General features: G+C 45.7%; 2 protein-coding genes across 2 annotated transcripts; one reads left to right on the forward strand and one right to left on the reverse strand.

Moving 5' to 3' along the window:
- Positions 1–2,817: 2,817 nt before the first annotated feature.
- cct7 (chaperonin containing TCP1, subunit 7 (eta)) lies at positions 2,818–7,507 on the forward strand. The gene is made up of 12 exons (XM_079295421.1): positions 2,818–2,862; positions 3,859–3,942; positions 4,029–4,098; positions 4,193–4,299; positions 4,418–4,596; positions 4,703–4,874; positions 4,988–5,152; positions 5,266–5,454; positions 5,624–5,721; positions 5,812–5,944; positions 6,351–6,557; positions 6,660–7,507. The coding sequence occupies exons 1-12, from the start codon at positions 2,857–2,859 to the stop codon at positions 6,885–6,887; spliced, it is 1,638 nt and encodes a 545-aa protein (XP_079151547.1). The 5' UTR covers positions 2,818–2,856; the 3' UTR covers positions 6,888–7,507.
- A 71-nt stretch (positions 7,508–7,578) lies between these two features.
- hspa12b (heat shock protein 12B) lies at positions 7,579–19,591 on the reverse strand. The gene is made up of 14 exons (XM_079295016.1): positions 19,265–19,591; positions 17,818–17,881; positions 17,304–17,386; positions 16,707–16,831; positions 16,435–16,621; positions 16,093–16,197; positions 15,721–15,837; positions 14,408–14,585; positions 11,386–11,472; positions 10,318–10,422; positions 9,964–10,222; positions 9,766–9,869; positions 9,498–9,688; positions 7,579–9,418 (listed from the first exon to the last, which is right to left on the reverse strand). Exons 2-14 carry the CDS (start codon positions 17,861–17,863, stop codon positions 8,942–8,944), a joined length of 2,064 nt encoding a protein of 687 aa, XP_079151142.1. The 5' UTR covers positions 17,864–17,881; positions 19,265–19,591; the 3' UTR covers positions 7,579–8,941.
- Between the last annotated feature and the right edge of the window lie 344 nt (positions 19,592–19,935).

Genomic DNA, 19,935 nt, shown 5'->3' on the forward strand with positions numbered 1-19,935 from the left:
CTTCAGGGAGAGGAGGCTGTGTGTGTGTAGTGCAGCTTGAATGAACTGTCACTGCATTACTGACTTGTGTGGCGTTTTGTTTCGGCCTCGGAGCGTGCGATTTTAGTACATTTTGCATGTTGCACTGATCTAAGATAACTGGCACAAGCGTGTGACAGACAGAGACAGAGACACACACAGACAGAGAGACAGAGACAGACAGACAAAGAAAGAAAGAATAATGTGACGGTCATTGATATGAGAAACTAAGTTACCAGCTTGTATATATTTGAATCTTGTGGGTACCAGGTACAAACCAACATGGCATCTAGTAAATATTCATACGCCTGTTAGGGATGATTGTCACCTGTTTGTCATTATTGTTTATTCGCCCATCGGCACCTTATTAACCAGCACCTAAAATACAATTTTTAACATATTTGTAACTTTGTTTGCTTTATTGATCAGCTTCAGTGTTGTTTAAATCACAATTTAAAAAGATACCAGCACTTCTACTTTATATTCACCAAAACACCAAAGATATGTATTTATACTGTGTATATTCAGTCAGAAAAGCCAAGACAGTCAACTTCATTTTGATTATTTATTTGATTTTAAAAGAATAGAAGGCAAATCACTGTCAATCTTCCATCTTGCTGATGTGAACATAATTGACTCAGGTGTTGTGAATGCAGGACTTACTGGTTGTGGATTGTTTCATCAGTGTGGTATTAGTACTTTTACTGCAGTGAATTACTTGTCAGTGATTTTCAGTTTGGGAACTCACTTGGCAAACAGTTAAACAGTGGTTAGGGTTAGGGGCTCCAGATCCTTGACTGGGTCCAGATTCTTGCTCATAGTATGAGCAAGAATTTGGACCCAGTCAAGGATCTGGAGCCAGGGTTAGGAACCACTGTTTGTAACTGTTTGCCAAGTGAGTCCTGTCCAAACTTAAATCACTGACAAGTAATTCACTGCAGTAAAAGTACTAATAGACAATAACAAAAATGGATTGTTTCATCCGTGTGGTATTCGTACTTTTACTGCAGTGAATTACTTGTCAGTGATTTTCAGTTTGGGAACTCACTTGGCAAACAGTTAATAAACAGTGGTTAGGGTTAGGGGCTCCAGATCCTTGACTGGGTCCAAATTCTTGCTCATGAGAGAGACGATCCGCTCTCCGCCCCAACCGTCGAGGAGAGAGACGAGGCCACAGCCGATCCGCTCCCCGCTCCGAATGTCGAACCGGAGCAACAATGTGAGGGAAATAACAACCTGGAGGACCTCAAAGGTCCTCAAACCAAAAAGAAAAGATGGGGCTTCTTGTTCTTCACAAAGAAAAAGCAGGAGAACAGCAACAAAACCGGTTGTTGGAGCTGGTTGAGCTGGTTTCGCTGCAACAAGAGAGCCAGAGAAAGCAATCTGGAGGAGAGTGCTGAAAGGTAGCTCCTCCATGTCAACATCTTTTACATGTTGCTGACAACAAAATTGACTATGGTTTTGAATGCAGGACTTTTACTCGTCGTGGATTGTTTCATCAGTATGTTATTGGTACTTTTACTGCAGTGAATTACTTGTCAGTGATTTAAGTTTGGACAGGACTCACTTGGCAAACAGTTACTATACAAACAGTGGTTCCTAACCCTGGCTCCAGATCCTTGACTGGGTCCAAATTCTTGCTCATGAGCTGGATCGGTACTCGTCTCGTCTATCTCCTCGATGGTCGGCAGAGCGGGTCTCGGCCCGTTTCTCGGGTCGAGCCTCGGTGTGTGCAGCAGAGCGTGTCTCGGCCCGTTTCTCGGGTCGACCCTCGGTGTCGGTAGCAGAGCGGCTCACATGATAATAAATGTCTTTGTGATCATCACATTGTATCATCTCATTTATTTGACAAGGGTTTTGCCTGTTCAACTCCGCGGCTAAAAATAAAAGGAAAATAATATAAAATATAAAGGGAGAAACACCTTTAGTGTGTCAGAATATCATGTGGTTACCATGTGTCCATTTGGGTCTCCAAATGTCCTTTTAGAGCTCCGCCTGGATCTCTTCATGGAAGAAACACTGTAGAATAGTCATACTTTGTCCAATTCTTCAAATTTGAGGCAGTTGCTCACTGATAGTGTAGTTACAGCCCTATACTGTCCTTTACCTGTACAGATACAGCCACCGGCAGTTATTCATACTGAAAGATTCTTTTTTATTTTATGCGGACAAAAATCTTAAATTTTTAGTGACTCCAAAGGCCCACTGCTCTGTTTCTGTATGACCTACAGGTTTTCTGACACTTTTGATGTATATAGTCAGAGTGGGCCCCGGGACACTTTGTACTTGAAAAGTTGGGCTCCGAGGTCAAAAAGGTTAAGAACCCCTGGACTAGAGCATATAAATAAATAAATAAAAAGAAAGATTACAAAATAAAATGTGACATCATTGGGGAAAAGGCAAAAGTGAAATTGATACAGACTTTTGAAAAGGGGCATTGTGAAATAAAAATGTCTATAATGAAATACAAAAAATGCTATAAAACCCAGTTACTATGAAAATAACAACAATGATACAACATATATGATTTCATAATAATTTTGAATAATTTCTTCTTTATGTCACAATGTATTGGTTGTTTATACATTTGTTTTCCACAATATATTCAGATGATGTTACTTTGATAATGCGCTCTTTGTGAACACTTCCGGGCTCCATACTAGTGATTTATACTCACAGTATTTGCACAAGAGAAGCTTATCTGTCAATAAAATAAAAAATGATCATGGTTGACAAAACGTTACGTGACGTTCTTGAACGCACCCCTAACAGCTCTTGAATTCGCAAAGCATTGTGGGATTGGATGCTGGTGGAAAGCTTCTCGAAGGAACTGCAAAGATGATGGTGAGTGAGCTAGCATTCATGCCCAAACTCAAATGTATAATCCGTGTCCATCCTTCAGTCTGTCTGCGGGAATCTGCATCCGGACTGTTTGCGATTTAGACGATTCCCATTCGGCGTTCTTTGGAAGCGATTATTTTTGTGAAAATGATTTTTAAACCCTTTTTATTTGTAGCATCACCGTTAGCCTCGTAGGGGAACCAACATCAATGGGCGTCAACGATGCTAACGGCGATGCTAGCTAGGCTCTTTGTAAGAGTGGCTGCGTAGGACAGCTGTATATTTAGTAAATATAATAAGGTTTAATGACACATAGCCTGCTACAATGAACGGTAACATTAGCAGACTGTAAACAGACATCCGGTTTTTGACAGTCACGCAGCATGTCTGATGAGAAACAAAAGCATCCTTAAAGCTACAGTACCAGCCGCAGCCTCTATGTTTTATGCCTTGCATGGTAAAGTAATACGACTTAAAGACTGAGTTTGTGCTGTAGCGGAGTGATGTGGCTCACTTTAATATCGTAATAACTAGTTTTATAGATCTAGTGGTACTATAAGAATAATGCATAATATAATAATGCTGCACACTTTTTACACTCTTATTAAAATGTATTCGGATAGGTTTTTTTATTACCGTTTGCTTTATCTGGACAACAGAATATTTAGACACAATGATCAGACTATTATCACAATATTTTAGTGAAACATCAACAGTAACATTGAGCTATTGTATTATAAATGAAAACTACATTACCTATTCTCAGATCTAAGCATCTTTTTGGCATTTGTATTGGAACTGAACTGTCACAGTGATGGTTTCTATTGTTAGCACTGATATATTGTGTAATATTCCAACATTTTTAGATAACTAGAGTAAGCACTACTTCAGGGTACTGATTCCCTGATTTTCCTTTCTTCATTTACTGTATTTTTCTCTTCCTCTTTTCTTCTGTTAACCTCTTCTCCTCTCTTCCTTCTCCTCTCTTTCCGTCTCTAGAACGCACAGGTGATCCTGCTGAAGGAAGGGACAGACTCGTCTCAGGGTATTCCCCAGCTTGTCAGTAACATCAATGCCTGCCAGGTCAGAAAATACAAACTTTCCTCTTGGTTGTGTGTTTTTTTTTCACAAAATATGCTCTAAAGCACCTGTTGGTTTGTCTTCTCCAGGTCATCGCCGAGGCGGTCAGGACCACCCTTGGGCCCAGGGGGATGGACAAACTGATGGTGGATGGCAGAGGTGAGGAGAGAGGTGTAGACACGGATGGAAGGATCGGAGTACGGGTTGAATTCACCCTCACCAGAAAAATGTGTGACTGATTGTGTTTTTCCAGGTAAGGCTACGATCTCCAATGATGGAGCCACCATCCTGAAACTGCTGGATGTGATTCACCCTGCAGCCAAGACCCTGGTGGACATCGCTCGCTCCCAGGACGCTGAGGTGAGAAGTGTGTTTTTTAAAGGTTGATGGCCTTATGAAAATTGAAAGGTTGTGGATTAAATTTTCTCCCAGACAATACGTTTTCACAATCTTCTTGATCCCGTTTTACCATCCTCAGGTCGGCGACGGCACCACCTCCGTCACTCTCCTGGCTGCGGAGTTCTTGAAGCAGCTTAAGTCGTACGTGGAGGATGGCCTCCACCCCCAGACCATCATCAGAGCGTTCCGCACTGCCACCCACCTCGCTGTCAGCAAGATCAAGGAGATCGCCGTCTCTGTGAAGAAAGACGACAGGCAGTAAGCGCTCACTTTTCACTGTAACAAGTTCTTTACATGGCAGAGAGTGTTTGATCTGTCCTATGAGTAATATTGTATCCTTGGGTCCCCTCCTCTATCCCCTCAGAGAGCAGAGGCAGTTGCTGGAGAAGTGTGCCATTACAGCCCTGAACTCCAAGCTAATTGCCGGTCAGAAGGAGTTCTTCTCCAAAATGGTGGTGGACGCTGTCATGTCTCTGGACGAGCAGCTGTCTCTGAAGATGATTGGCATCAAGAAGGTCCAGGGAGGAGCCCTTGAGGTTTGTTTCTTTTACTCCCACTTAAACAAAACTTTTCCTCAAAGTGTTAAAACACAAACACAATTTTTTTTTAAATCCACCCACGTCACTCTTTCTTTATTCAAATTTCACAGGAGTCCCATTTGGTCGACGGGGTTGCGTTCAAGAAGACCTTCTCCTACGCCGGGTTCGAGATGCAGCCGAAACGCTACGACAATCCAAAGATTGCGTTGCTCAACGTGGAGCTGGAGCTGAAGGCCGAGAAGGATAACGCTGAGGTCCGCGTGAACTGTGTGGAGGTATGAAGACCACAACACGCCATCAGGATGGGAAATAAGTTCCCGGGCACGTTGTAAAATTCATCTCTCATCCTCGCTCCCTGTAATTTAACTCTCTTTCCCATTTTCTGCAGGACTACCAGGCCATTGTGGACGCCGAATGGAACATCCTGTACGACAAGCTGGATAAGATCCATAAATCAGGAGCCAAGGTGGTTCTGTCCAAGTTGCCCATCGGTGACGTGGCCACCCAGTACTTCGCCGACAGAGACCTGTTCTGTGCTGGCAGGGTGCAGGAGGAGGATCTGAAGAGGACCATGATGGTAGGACACAGAGACAGACACTGAATACGTCACACCTTTTACACTTCAAGAATGAAGCTGGATGACTAGAATGCCTGCCAGACTTTGTTTTAGAGTCATGGCTGTCAGCTGTTTATCTAATGTTAAAATTCCCTTGAACGAGACTGATTGTGTGTAATGTGACCTCCAGGCCTGCGGTGGCTCCATCCAGACCACAGTGAGTTGCCTGACAGACAACGTCCTGGGACAGTGTGAACTCTTCGAGGAGGTCCAGGTTGGAGGAGAGAGGTAAGAAGGACGTGTTAAATATTGTATGTAAACATTGCGCAAACCAGGATGCTCTACGACGGCTCACACCCCTCCCGTCTGTGTCTGCAGGTATAACTTCTTCAAGGGCTGTCCGAAGGCGAGGACGTGCACCATCATCCTGAGGGGCGGAGCCGAGCAGTTCACGGAGGAGACGGAGCGATCTCTGCACGACGCCATCATGATCGTACGCAGAGCCATCAAGGTCAGTCGTCGCCTGGAGGCTCGTTTACGTGTCGCCATCAGGAGTTTACGATAACATTTAGTTATTTACAGCCCTGTGTTGCTGTAAATTACTTTTTACAACCGCAGTTCACAGCAGACTTTCTGTCTTCTTAAAGCAGGAAAAGCACACATTTATTTAATAACTAATGATTGCTGCATTCCACTTAGAGAAGGTCCTGGTATTGTGTATTCTGGCTCACTGGAGTAGTCTACTGTGACACTGAATGGAACTGAGCCATTGTTGTCACCTGTACGTTTCCTTCTACGTGTCAAATTGTCTGTCGTGAAAAAGGTCTATTCAATCTAGAACCTCCACTGTGTTTGATTTATCTGCCCATCTGTGCGCACTGACGGCAATCAGCCGACTGTCCTTGACCCTTTTCCAGAATGACTCCATTGTGGCGGGTGGAGGAGCCATAGAGATGGAGCTGTCCAAGTACCTGCGGGATTATTCCAGGACCATCCCCGGGAAACAGCAGCTGCTGATCGGAGTGTACGCCAAGGCCCTGGAGATCATCCCCCGACAGCTGTGTGACAACGCCGGCTTTGACGCCACCAATATCCTGAACAAGCTGCGCGCCAAACACGCACAGGTCAGGAGATGAAACGCACACGCTTGACCTAACCCTACTGTTTTTAGAAGTGGAGCGGGGAAATATAACTTTGTGTGCTTCCCGTCTGTCGTCTCCCTGCAGGGCGGTATGTGGTACGGCGTGGATATCAACAACGAGGACATCGCGGACAACTTCGCCGCCTGCGTGTGGGAACCGTCCATCGTGAGGATCAACGCTCTGACGGCGGCGTCCGAGGCCGCCTGCCTCATCCTGTCGGTGGACGAGACGATCAAGAACCCGCGCAGCAGCATGGACGGACCTCCCGGAGGAGGCCGAGGCAGAGGCCGCGGGAGACCCCACGCTCACTAAGAGACGCACGAGCAGAACCTCATTTTGAACTGGCATTAAAACCCAAATGCAGATGGAGGAGTTTGTCTTCGGCACAGTTTAGGTTACATTTACACATAGATGCAAAGATGGTGTTGACTGTAGCTCGGCATGTTTGACCTGCATATGGATTTGAATTCTAGATACAATTGGGTGACGTAAACAGTCAGTGAAACAGATAAAAGGGGGAAATGAGACTTGGTCAAAGGTGGCAGACGTTTCTTGTGTTTTCTTTATCACTTATATGTGTTTGTTACTTAAACAGACCGTACCAAGCGAAAGCTTAACGTTTCAAGCCTTGCATCTTTCTATGTGTTGCCAATTTACTGGGAAATGATATTGAAATACAAGAACAGAACTAGTCCCCTCTCTGGTTTTGAACTAAACGCACTCCTGTACCCTCCGAGTTCGCTGCTCTTCTCTGACCTGAAGCAGCTGTTCCATCATTTCTGATCTGGTTTTGTGTTATGTGACAAACTGATGTGTAACATGGGAAGTAAAGCACTGATAGGATGTCGAGCCGTTCGTACCATTCATTGTTTTGGCTGTGTGAAACTATTTATTGCACCGTTCTTGACAATAAATTCACAGCTGAAATCACACTGTTGACTGTTTACGTGTTATTTAAAACATCTGGTTGAGGATGGAGACCAGGGAAGAGGAGGATGGGGAAAATGGTACAAGAGTTTTTATTTTAACGTAAAATATAAGGCCGTGGATCGTGAAATTAGAATAATGTAAGGATGATGCTTGTCACTTTTCAACCTGCAGTTAAGAAGAAGCGAGGTTGGGTCAGGATGATGAACATGATAATGGCTAATAATCTAACGTGAATAGTTTATTACAGCATACACGACATACAAAGATGCTTTAAATGGGACAACAGGATTTCTTCAGGTGGGAAAGTTAAAGCCCCTGCAGGAGTTCGACAAAATATAACTAAAGCTCTACTTTTTCATCCCTTTTAAATGCATTTAGCCCGTCTTCCTCAGTTGATAGTTTACTCGGTTGTAATGAACTTCAGTCACGTTTTAACATGTGATAACGTCTAGTGAAGACAACTGAGCCATCTCCATAATACCTGAGCCCACTCCATCGGCTGAGAAAGACACCGATGTGGTTGAAAGCAACGGGACAGGCTAGTAAGTGTACGGTACTCCCATTTCTGTACGTGTATAATCTGGAAAAAATAGCTTGTCATACAGATGACGCTGTTACCGTGATTTACAATGAAAAAAAACTTCTCCCGAAGTGTGAAACACCTGAATGGTGACGTACTTTATGATAAACATGCATATTCTGCGATAATGCCTCAGTCCTTCCCAGTGAAGGAACCTTTAGGAGTGTTTCCTGCATGCTGAGAACTTTTAACCGCCCATAGGACCTACAGCTTGTAGTTCAGTCTTTTCGCCACTCGGTCGAGCACAACCATAGTCCCAATGGAGAAACAAAGCTGCAGTCCAGGTAGTTGTATTAATATCTGTACAATGGAGAGTGAAATAGGATTTAAATGAGGTATCAAACCACAACTTTTGACATTCATTATATGAGGGGGAAAAGGCAGCAGTCTTCATATGTAACATATAAGATGAGTGAGTCTCACTCTAGGTAGTTTAATGCTATAGAAATACACCTTGGACAGGTTGAATTATTAGACGGTATGTGTTCGTTGCAGCAGGGATGTGCACTCAGCCACCTGCCGGCATTTGCTTTGACAGAGTTCATACAAGTGTTCCTCTGGATAATGACACTGAATCCATGTCTTCTTTTCTCGGACGTAGAGGGCGACCTTCAGTTGAGGAGATGCTGACAAGTTTTTTTGAAAGGAGTATGTGCTTTTGACGGTTGGAGAGTTTTAAAAAAGTTCCTCTCATGATCTTTTTTTCTAGTCTAATGAGTAAACGTGAAGCATAAATGTCAGATTTACAGGATGTGAGTTTCTTCTTAGAACGCAAAGCCGACGCCCAAAGTACCGCTTTTTTCATCATCCCTAGAATCAGTGTTTTCCAATCCTCGTCTCTACTTCCTGCTCCTCCTCAGTTAGACAGGAAGTCTATGGAAGCCCGGACGGTGCGGTTAGACATGACGTCAACGGCTGTGACTTTGATCTCCGTGTCTCCAAACTGCATGGTGGCCTTGATCTCTCTCCTCCCTGGGCCTGCCCCTCCCCCTGCTCCGCCCACTGCTCCCGGTAGCGGTAACGGTTCCGGTAGGTCCAACGTTATCGTCCCGCACTTCCTGACCCCGGGATCGGTGATGTAGGTGACGTCCTCCGTCGAGCTGCAGTAGATGTTTATGATGATCTTCCGCTGGCCCAGGCGAGCGGGCGTGTAGCTCCGCCTCACGACCTCGCCCAGAGCCACCGACTGGTCGACGCAGACGAAGCGGTCGAGGATGTCGGTGCACCACTCGCGGCCCTCCTTGATGAGGAGTTTGTCGCGGGGGTGGCGCCCCTCCACGAAGCGGTTCAAGACGCCGACGCCGTAGATCAGGGGGCATCGACGCACTCGGACCTGCGAGAGAGAAGGCTGTTAAAGGCAAAAAGGTATCAAAGAGCTGCTCTGTTACCAACGGGTGATCCTGAGCACCCACCACGGTGGGATCCAGCCCGAAGAGCACGGCGCCCTTCAGTATGGTCAGCCCAACGTCATGGGGGATGATGATGCGACACGCCTGCCCCAGCGCTCTCTGGACTGCTTTCTGCAGCATGGGCGACTCCGCGAAACCGCCGACCAGGAAGAGGAAACGCACACCGCGCACCTCCGGCTTTGCCATCAGCTCCTCTGTGAGGGGCGGTAAAAGATCTTTAATTTCATACATCCATCCACTCTTTGTCCCTGTGTCTCTGTGTGGGTCTCACCGATGTGTTTGACGATATTGACGATGGTGGGCTGGAAGAGCTCGTTCATGGCTTCCTGTGTCAGCCGCAGCATCCCCTGGGACGACCACTTCACTATGTTCATACTGACACACACACACACACACAGGAGAGGGTTTGCATCTTCAGTGTTACACACTAAATCAATGCATTAGTTCATCGGACTGCTCACACACTCACTTGCTCCTCCTCAGGGCGGCCTCCACACTCTGCCCCCTCTGTCTCTTGTAGAAGTCGATGAAAGAGAAGGGAAGGGAGATGTTGAGGGCGTTGGCCCTGCCCGGCGCCGCCGTCCGTTTCCTCGCTTCGAACGCGATGGTGAGGTCCACCCAGGCCGCCGGCCGCTTGGCTTTGAAGCTCTGGATGAAGTCCTCGCCGAAGATCTGGCACAGCATGGCTTCGAAGGCCAGGTCTACTCCGATGGCACCGTACGGACCGCCTGGAAGAAAAACTACCATTTGGAAACCGCAGGGGGGGGGGGGGGGGGGGGCTGGTATTGTGATGTGTTTTGGCAGATTGTGTGAATGTTTGTACCTGAGGCCTTGTAGAGCTCTTTGAGTGTTCCCTGTGGCTGCTCGATTTGATGGACTGTCAGGTCAACCGTTCCTCCTCCGCAGTCGGCAACAATATACCTGTCACCTACACAAAGAGTGCACGAACACGCACGATTCAATACCGTCAGTGTGTTTCCTCTGAAACTCTTCAACCAGCAGACCCCGAAACATAAACAGTCTCCAGGCATCTGTGATTGCTGCGCTCCCTCTGCTCGTGCGCGTGTTTGTGATCCGTAAAGCAATCAGAGCCGGTTTTGGCTTAGTTACTCTGACTTTAGCTGACCACACCCTAAAGCGCGTGTAAGTGAGTGAGAGAGCAAGACAGTGAACAAGCAACAAGCACGAAACAAATGTAGGAGGAGGACGGACTCTCCCTGTCTGGGGAGAGTGCCATGGGCTGGGTCTTTCATATGTGTGTGTGTGTGTTTGTGTGTGTGTGTGTGGACAGGAAAGGGTTCAAAAAGGGTCAGCAAGGGGCGCGTGGCTCCTTAGATTGTTGTCACGGCTCAACAGAGAGAAAAGACGGTGTGTAAAACCACAGATATGGGTGAGTTTAATTGTCCCTGGGTAGGATTGTATCATGTCAGGCAAAACTGGACACTGTGGGTTGTAAAAAAAAGAAAAAGAAAAAGCATTTTATTGCGACCCTGTTCTTGTATAATTATGAGTTTATTCTTGCAACATTTAGACTTTATTTCTCTCAAAATATAAGGACTTTATCCTCACAATAGTGCAAATATAAAGGCAACCACGCTGGACTGGAAAAGCACACATGCAGTAAATAAAGCTGAGGGTTAGTAGAAACGAGAGAGTAGGTGTGTCTGCTGCTAAAAGTCAACCGGCTGGGGTTAAAAGTCAAAGCCATCAATATCTCCGACATGTGGGGTCTGTATGTCCCTCTCAAAAACACACACACACACACACACACACACACACACACACACACACACACACACACACACACACACACACACACACACACACACACACACACACACACACACACACACACACACACACACACACACACACACACACACAGTCTTACCAGTCTGCAGCTCAGACCACAGCTCTCCAGTTCCGCTCTCCACCAGGAAGGTCCTGCTGTGTCTGGATCGCCTCAACTGCTCCCTCGCTGCAACAAGCGAACACAAAGCTAAACACACACAGGTAGACGATACGTGCCTCCGTTTTTAATACGCACATTTGAAAGAGCTTAGGTCATTAAATCAGATCAAAAAGTCACAGCGAGGCAAAAGATAACGGTTGAACGTCGTTTTCAGCAAAAGAGTTTTAAAAGCCCATGCGATGCTCTGCAGTTCTGGGTCCCAGGAGCACAAGCAGGAGTTCTTGTGCCCCTGAAATATTGTTCTGGGCCCCTCTTTTCTGAGTGTAAACAATTCAACAGGAATGTATATGGACTCTCTCTCCAGCTGTGGGCCCCAAGAGGCATCGTCACCTTTCACCACCTTGCACCGCTTGTATTCAAACGCTTTTTTTGTCTTTTCTTTGAAAACATATCGGCGCAGCTTGTGTTAAACTCATGCTCAATGCATTCTGGCTCAAGCAAAAACAACCCAATGAAGATAAATGTTTTGGATTTGAATGCTACAAGGTTTAGACAAGTTCCATAAGTCACGAGGCCGTAGCATTTACTCAATGAATAGCATCAAGTCTTTGGATCCAAGTAAAACAGAAAAGAGCAGAGTCCTGATGTTTTCACGTGACAGAAGCAAGATGTTGGAAATGCTCTCACTTTTTTTCTTCGCTCTCGACATGTAAACTGCCCGACTGGCAGGTTAAGAGGATGGATGGAGGCCAATGCAAGCAGAACACACTCTTAACACAGCTGACAGAAATACAAAACACCTGACAGCCTGTTTGACCGAGCAGATACACGCATAGGCCTTCATGCATGCACGCAAACCCATGAAATGAGATATGAGGGCTTTTTAGATGACAATTAACTGCAGATCAAAGGAGCGAAAGAAAATAAAAGGTCACATTTCTCCATCTTTGGCTTTTAATAACACACACTCTTTGACAGGGTTATGGCAAAGCTTGGGTCCTGATGTAATTGTATGTGTGTTTTAATAGGTTTGGAGTGAAAATCTTTGAATAATTTAGGTTCAAGTGGTTTTTACCAAGTTCCCTCAAACCCCATGAGCGCTACACACCACGATAATTAGAAATAAAGAGCAATTATTGAGCAACAACGACTACATTGTCTTGAAAGCAAACACTCTTACAGTTGTTAAGGCTCTGGATGACGCACGAGGCAATGCATGTATGTGTGTGTGGGTGTGTGTGTGTGTGTCTTTGTATGGGGGTGATGAATGAAATGCAAGTCTGGAAACCATTTTCATGAAACAGCAGAAAAGAAAATGCATGTGTGTGTCCGTGTGTGTGAGTTAATGACGCCCCTGTGCTATCTTTGGAGACGAAATGAGGTGGAATAGAAGCTAAAGATAGAAAAAACCATGACGACCGTGATGCCAAGTGTGTGTGTGTGTGTGTGTGTGTGTGTAGAAATACTGTATGTCTGCTTGTGTGGCGGTCTGTGTCTGCGGAGTCCTTGCAAAGTGTGCGACCTGGCAGAAAGAAAGTCGGAGGGGGAGGGAATGTTAAAAAGACAGGAGGAAAAGAAAGACTAATGAATGCGAGTGAAGGAGAGGGAGAATGACAGGCCGGGAGGGGAGGGGAGTGAGATCATGAGTCTCCCTGCACCTTGTTCCAATTACAATATCCTGTGGCTAGTGTGTGTGTGTGTGTGTGTGTGTGTGTGTGTGAATGTTCTCTGTGTGCGTGTTCGTTCGCTGAATTGTGCATCCATCTCCTTGTTGCCCTTTGCTGCAAATTTTGCATTTTCCTGCAGCTGCTGCAAACACAAATGTTCTCCCTGCAGCTTTAATGTAGTCGTGACGACAGTCATGTTTCCACTCAGTCATAGTCTCTTTTGACCTTTTATTTTGAAAAGTTATGCAGTCATATAACCTTGTGGATCCACATACTAGAGTTGCAAAATGAGAGGATAACTGGTTCTTGAGGCGTTTTTCTCCACTTTAGCTCCACTATTCAATATTTTTATATCAACAACAGGTCAAATTACTTTGTAATGTTAAAGAAGTCTCTTGTAACCAACACCTGCAGTGAACCATCACCCAACTGTGCGGTTCCTCTCAGCTCTATGGAGTGTTTTACCATCTTTTAGCTCATTGTTTTGGTTTTCTGGTTTGGGTTCACTCTCAGCCGAGCACCAAATGACCGATAGGTAACATACAGAGCGGAGCACTTGTTTCCCTCATGAGCGGGGACACAAACAGATCTAAAAGGTGCGTGAGTACAGTGTGTACATAGGGAACTGTCTCCATAACACGTTTGCCAAATCAACCTTATGGCATGATAACATGCCAGTGTTGTGTTTACAGCTTGATGCGCTAACCCCGAGTGCTATAAAGTGCTCCAGAAAAAAAAGCTTCCTCCTTGCAATTATGAGCATGACTCTGTGCCATCGTTATTGGCTCAGAATCTGAATGTACGGTAGTATGCAGGTTTTTTACAAAGCTCGCCTTTAACATTTGAAGCCCATTGCATCGTTGGAGTCGTAGTTAAGTTCTCCCCTCATGTTTTTATGTGCACAGGTTTGCGCATTTTACGTTTTATCAAAGAACAAGAGTTTTAATGCCCATGCTCTGCTCTCACTGCCAGTCACAAGCATCGTCGATGCAGAAAATCGACCCTGGGTGCCACAAATAACTTTGCAATAACGAATTGAAAAGCCACATTGCCACAAAATACACATAAGATAATAGAATGCCACAAAATCTAGAAAAATGCTCAGTCTTCTGAGGAAAAACCACAAGAAGTATCTGAAGTCAGATGTCACACACAAAAAAACCCCGTTGGTCCTTTGCATAAACCACAATCCCCCAGTGGAATCCGACAACATTTCCATGAACACACTGTGGTTTCATGCATATGCTAATGACAAAGTCCACAAGAACACTTTCACACACACACACATACAAAAGTACACACACAGAAATGCACTCTCTCTCTCTCTTCACTACCTTGCCTGAAGCTGGAGTCAAAGGGCCGGGACCCTTCCAGATCAAAGCCATTCGCGATTGGCTGCAAGCTCAGGTCAAGCACCTGGTGGAGGCGGAGCTTGCGGCAGTAAATGGACGCAGCTTCGGGTTCCAGTGCGATGAGGAGCTGCTCGGGACAGTCGGGAGACACCAGACCAGCCTGGAGGACACAAGACGGACAGAGAGGGAGAGAAACATTGAGATACTAAGAGTTAGACATACTAGCACTGCAAAAAGGCCACTCTCAAAACTCCATCATGCTTTAAGACATGCATGTAGATACTGCTTTGGCCTCTATATACAAATGCTGAGTGCCATTAGGAGAGGAGAGTTGGTGTATAAGCACAGTCTTGATGTATTGGGTGTAAAGTTGAGTGGCTGGAATGATGTGTGTGTGTGTGTGTGTGTGTGTGTGTGTGTGTGTGTGTGTGTGTGTGTGTGTGTGTGTGTGTGTGCAGGGCGGGGGTCTGGACACCACTTCCTGTGTTTGTATGCCGGTCTCCCTCATTGTTCACTTGTGATGACATCATCACCAGCAGGAAGCACACACACCCCGACGGCCTCAAGCTGGGAGCCAGCGCAGGGTGTGTGTGCCTGAAGGCCAGTGTGTATGCATGAGACTGTTTATGTATGTACCTGGGCGAGTGAAGGGCAGATGAGAGATAAAGGTGGGAAAACCTGTGGGTGTGTGTGTGTGTGTGTGTGTGTGTGTGTAACATTTTTTTTAAATGAACAGTAAGAGAACAAGAATGAGCATGACATTAAAAGGTAAAAGTTGTACAGCCTTTCCCATGAACTGTTGCATATGTACTGTACAAGTACATACTCTCTGTCTCTCACACACACACACACACATACACACACACACACACACACACACACACAGGTCGGTCCATTCTCATCGATGTGTATTGAGATAGGACTCCCTGCATTCCTGTCCATGTACGCACACTTCCTACAAGTCATTGTGACTCGTACAGCAAGTGTGTGTGTTGATGGGAAGATATACGAGAAGGATGGAGGCAAAAGTGCAGCGTTATGATCTGTGTGTGTGTGTGTGTGTGTGTGTGTAGATAGTAAGTGATCCTCCATGGGAACATTAATCACAGAGCCTTTATCTCATTTTACGCTGTCTTTCTTTCCATCTCCCTTCCTTGTTCATCCTCTCTGTCACACACACGGCTCTGATAACCAGGGGCCTATATATGTATGTACGATACTGGCAGCCATGTGTATGCCGTGTGTATGTGTGTGTGTGTGTGTGTGCGTGTGTGTGTGTGTGTGTGTGTTCCTACCAGGTATGCAGCCTCTCTCATGAACTGTTTGGCAGGTTGTCTCCACACAGCGGGGACGGTGATTACCCATCTGATCTCTTCTCCCTCCACCACCGATGACGACTGCTCCTTCACCTCCTGAAACCGGATCAATGAAACACTTTCTTTGGTAAAACACTCAAAAATTGAACTCGAGTTATGAGCTTCCATCAAAGCAAAGCACTTTAGGAGCTACAGTGCAGCAAACATCTCTAAGTCATCTCTACACCTTGGCTTGCAAAGTAAAGGTTTATAAGCCATATATAAATACATCACACGCATATAATCCAGTGCATAAACGTGTCCACCATGAGGCATCATACTGCAGTCATAAACTGGGGCTTTAAAGTGCACCTTCAGAGCATGTTCCCTGAAGAAGTGCAGGGCGTGAGCAAAGACCTCGATGGCTCTGACCCTCCGTCCGTTGACCGCCTCCAGCTCCGTCTCCATGGTGAGGTCCTGAGTGAGGTAAAAGAAGGTTAAAATTGAAGCAGTCGAGGGAAAGATATCCAGATGTTTTAAATTCCTAATATACGGTAGTTTAAGCTCCACAAACACTGGATCCTACACCTCCCACAATGCAGTTCGATGCAAATTGGCCCCTGTTTTGTCAGGATGTATTCCGTAAAATTGGCTTTCTGTCACTTTTACCCATGTATTCCACCTTTGTCATCTGATTCTCCTGATCTCTCTTACACTTGTGCTGTGGAGCTTCATCTTGAACTTATCGAAATACAGCCAGTGCCGGGCCTCCTCGGGGTCCAGGTCGTGGTAGAAGTCCCGGGCCGCAAACCCAAAACTGTGGAACCGCAAATCAGGAGTCAGCAGCAGAGAAGTCGGGCTCTTCTGATTGGCCACCCCTGGGTCTCCGCCCTCCCAGCGCCTGCACGGAAAGGAAGAAACAGATGTCAAGGGTACATAACAAAAGAACAGAAAGTGAAATGAAGACAATACACTCAGGCTCTTACTTCATCATGTGAATGGCTTCTGAGTCCCGCGTGAAGCTGAACGCGTAGCCGCTGGAGGTCGTCCCAAAGTCTATCGCCACGACAACAGAGAACGGACAGGACATCCTGGGTCTGACCTCCACCATCTGAAAGGGAGAGTTTGTGTGATTGGTAGACGGCACTGATATACTGATTCTTCATGATTACTCCTATTTGATAGATTGCCATGTAAATGGGTTCAGATAGGAAGTGTTAAAACCTCTCCTTTCCTCTCCTCTCCTCTCCTTTCCTCTCCTCTCCTCTCCTTTCCTCTCCTTTCCTCTCCTCTCCTCTCCTTTCCTCTCGTCTCCTCTCCTCTCCTCTCCTCTCCTCTTTTAGTGCTGAAATGTAGATATTTCTTTACCACAGATTGTAGTCTTTATTGGGGAATGCGTCTTCACTTTAAACTCTGAGTGTTATTATAAACCACTAATGACAGTGAGATGTGGATGTGGGTTTATAGGTCGTGTTTAGGGGCTAAATATTAAGAAAATAAGTAGAAAGGAGAAAGGGTGTGTGCGAGTGTCTGTGGTGAATGTGTGTGTGTGTGTGTGTGTGTGTGTGCGTGTGCATAGTTACCGGTGAGGGTGAGGGTGTGAGGGGTGCGATGCTGCAGTCATTTCTAGCTGTCGCAGGCGATGAAGGGGCTGATGAATTATCACCTGGGAATGAATGGAGACAGACGATTAAAATCTCATGATAAACATGTTTCAGCATGACGCCACACACACGTACTCCACTGGAAAATAGACGGAATAGTCCGAAAGAAATCGGTGTGTTTGAGGCGCTATGCAGCCACTCTCTCATCACAAGGAAAGAGCCATTATTGGACTGTCATCAACTGCTGCTAGCACACATGGAGACCTTCTCTTTCCTGACCTGGAGCTCTAGATGTCAAATTGAATGATTTTAGTGAACTGGAATGACTGGAATCTGATAAGAGAAATATTCCCAAGTGGGAGAGGGACAGGGAGAGGTCGGCGTATTCACTCTCCAAAAGATAACCAGAGAGAGAAGTGAATCATTCTGATAAGGTTGTTATAGTAACGTAGCATGTGTATGAACCACACAGTACTGTGTGTTTGTGTCTCACCAGGTATCTGCAGGCCGCCGGGGTCCGGCTGCGCCACGTCAGCCATCTTTACAGGAGCCAGGGTCTGCGGAGAAACACAGCAGCACCAACATGGTGCAAAAAGAGTCATGAATGATTTATGGCCCCCAAATAAAATGACGCAACACAAATACAGTGCATGAGATGGTGGGAGCAATTTTGGACACACCGAAGATATTCTTCGGCCAAGGAGGGGAAGTGAAGAAGACACACCCCCGACCATCTTCTTACAGCACACTTGAACTTCAGGTTCCCAGCTACTAGGACTGCTCAGACGCCATGAACTGGTTGCTTTGGAAAGATTTCAGGTTTGAGTTTATGAATCAGAATGTCTGCCAAATACTAAATATGTAAATGTTATATCAACCATCTTTTCGTCTGGGTTAAACAAACAAGAAAATGTGTAAAAAGTGAGAGAAACTGTAAAAATATGTGCTGTATATAATCCTAATTATTGGGTTGTCTCTATGCCGACTGTATTTCCTCCTGCACATACATTTACACATTTACTTTGTGTCTTTTTGAGTATGTGTGTGTGTGTGTGTGTGTGTGTTGGTTTACATTGGCTTGTCCGTGTGTGTGTGTGTGTGTGATCTGAGCCAAGAGCAAACTAAACAGAGGAGTCCAACAGAACAAAGCTGTGTTTGTTTAAATCTCGTTCTGTAAGTGTGTGATTGAGAAAGTGAGAACAAGAGAGTTGGTCAGACATCCTTTCTTCGAGTACATACACGCAACATCTGGTCTTTATTCAGGCATGTGCCCGAAACATTTGAACATTTGTGATGTGTACTGTTGTCACTGGCTTTCTTTCACAGGGCCTGTCCTTGCTGTTTGATGATAAAACCAGAGGTTGAAACTCCACATCTCTTCCCTGCTTCATCTCTCTTGCACATACTTTTTTCTTTCCTTCTGTTTCTGTTGCATCCCGTTGACTCTGTGAGATCAATGTGCAGTGGACGATTTACAACCCCCCCCCCCCCCCCCTCCTTTGCCCCTCAATTCCTTTCTTCTCTCGCTCTCTTTCTCAGACACACGACTTAAAGCTTGCAGGGGATCAGCAGAACAAGCAACTCAGACTCCCCCGAGACATTACATTCAGGACAGATTGTGCAACACCCTCCACTTTTATGCACCATTAACTATAGAGCTCTCTCACTTTTCAGGATATGGCAGATTTACTGGCAAGGCGGGCTTCTTTAGTGCTCACTATCATTATTAATCTTTGACAGTTCAGAACAGAACCGTGAATGCAAAACAATACAAACCTGCAAGTTTGTAGCTCGGAAGCTAAAGGGCAACTCAAAAGAGAGCAGACGACACAAGTTTTGATGAATGCGTTTGTCCAAAACTGCTGATAAAAAAATGCATTAAACCGCCATAGGACCAAGAGCAACGTCAACAATTATAAGTGCTTTGAATCTTAGCTCACCTCTTTGTACGCTGCTGCAACACTATGCCCTTGTTCTGTTTTTGCCTCTCCAAAAGTATTCTCCAACAGTCCGAAGTTTGGAGTAAGGGAGGGCGATGGAGAGGAGAAGAACAGGAGGAAACTGGGACTGGATAGGATGCTTCTCTAGAAATCCCTTCTTACAAAACTTCCCAGCTGCATCTGCATCTGCAGGCAGACGTCCCACATTTTGAATTCCCGAGTCAGAAAAGCCAACAGTGGGACGAGTTGCAACTTTAAGAAAAAGGACTATTTTTCTTCTTCTGAGAAAAGTAGAACTTTCCCCAAAGAAGTTGTGAGTTGCATTTGTAGTTCTGTCTCTCTGCAGCCGAGCTCGCTGCCTCTTCGCTCAACGCAGGAATGTCAGAGAAGAGTGGTGAGACACACACACACACACACACACACACACACACACACACACACACACACACACAAGTTGGAAGAGTGGGAGGGCTGTGACAGCGCATATGGGGGGAATGCTGGGGGATTTACCTCACTGGGAAATTGTAGTGTGTGTGTGTGTGTGTGTGTGTGTGTTGGAGACTGAGGGTGGAGTATTCCAGAGCAGGCGGTGTATTAAGTCATCGTGCCCTCTCCATCCCCTCCCACTCCTCCATATCTATCCTTCCTCTGTTTAATTATCTCTTCCTCCT

This window comes from Melanostigma gelatinosum, assembly GCF_949748355.1.
Source record: "Melanostigma gelatinosum genome assembly, chromosome: 23".
Lineage (NCBI taxonomy): Eukaryota > Metazoa > Chordata > Actinopteri > Perciformes > Zoarcidae > Melanostigma > Melanostigma gelatinosum.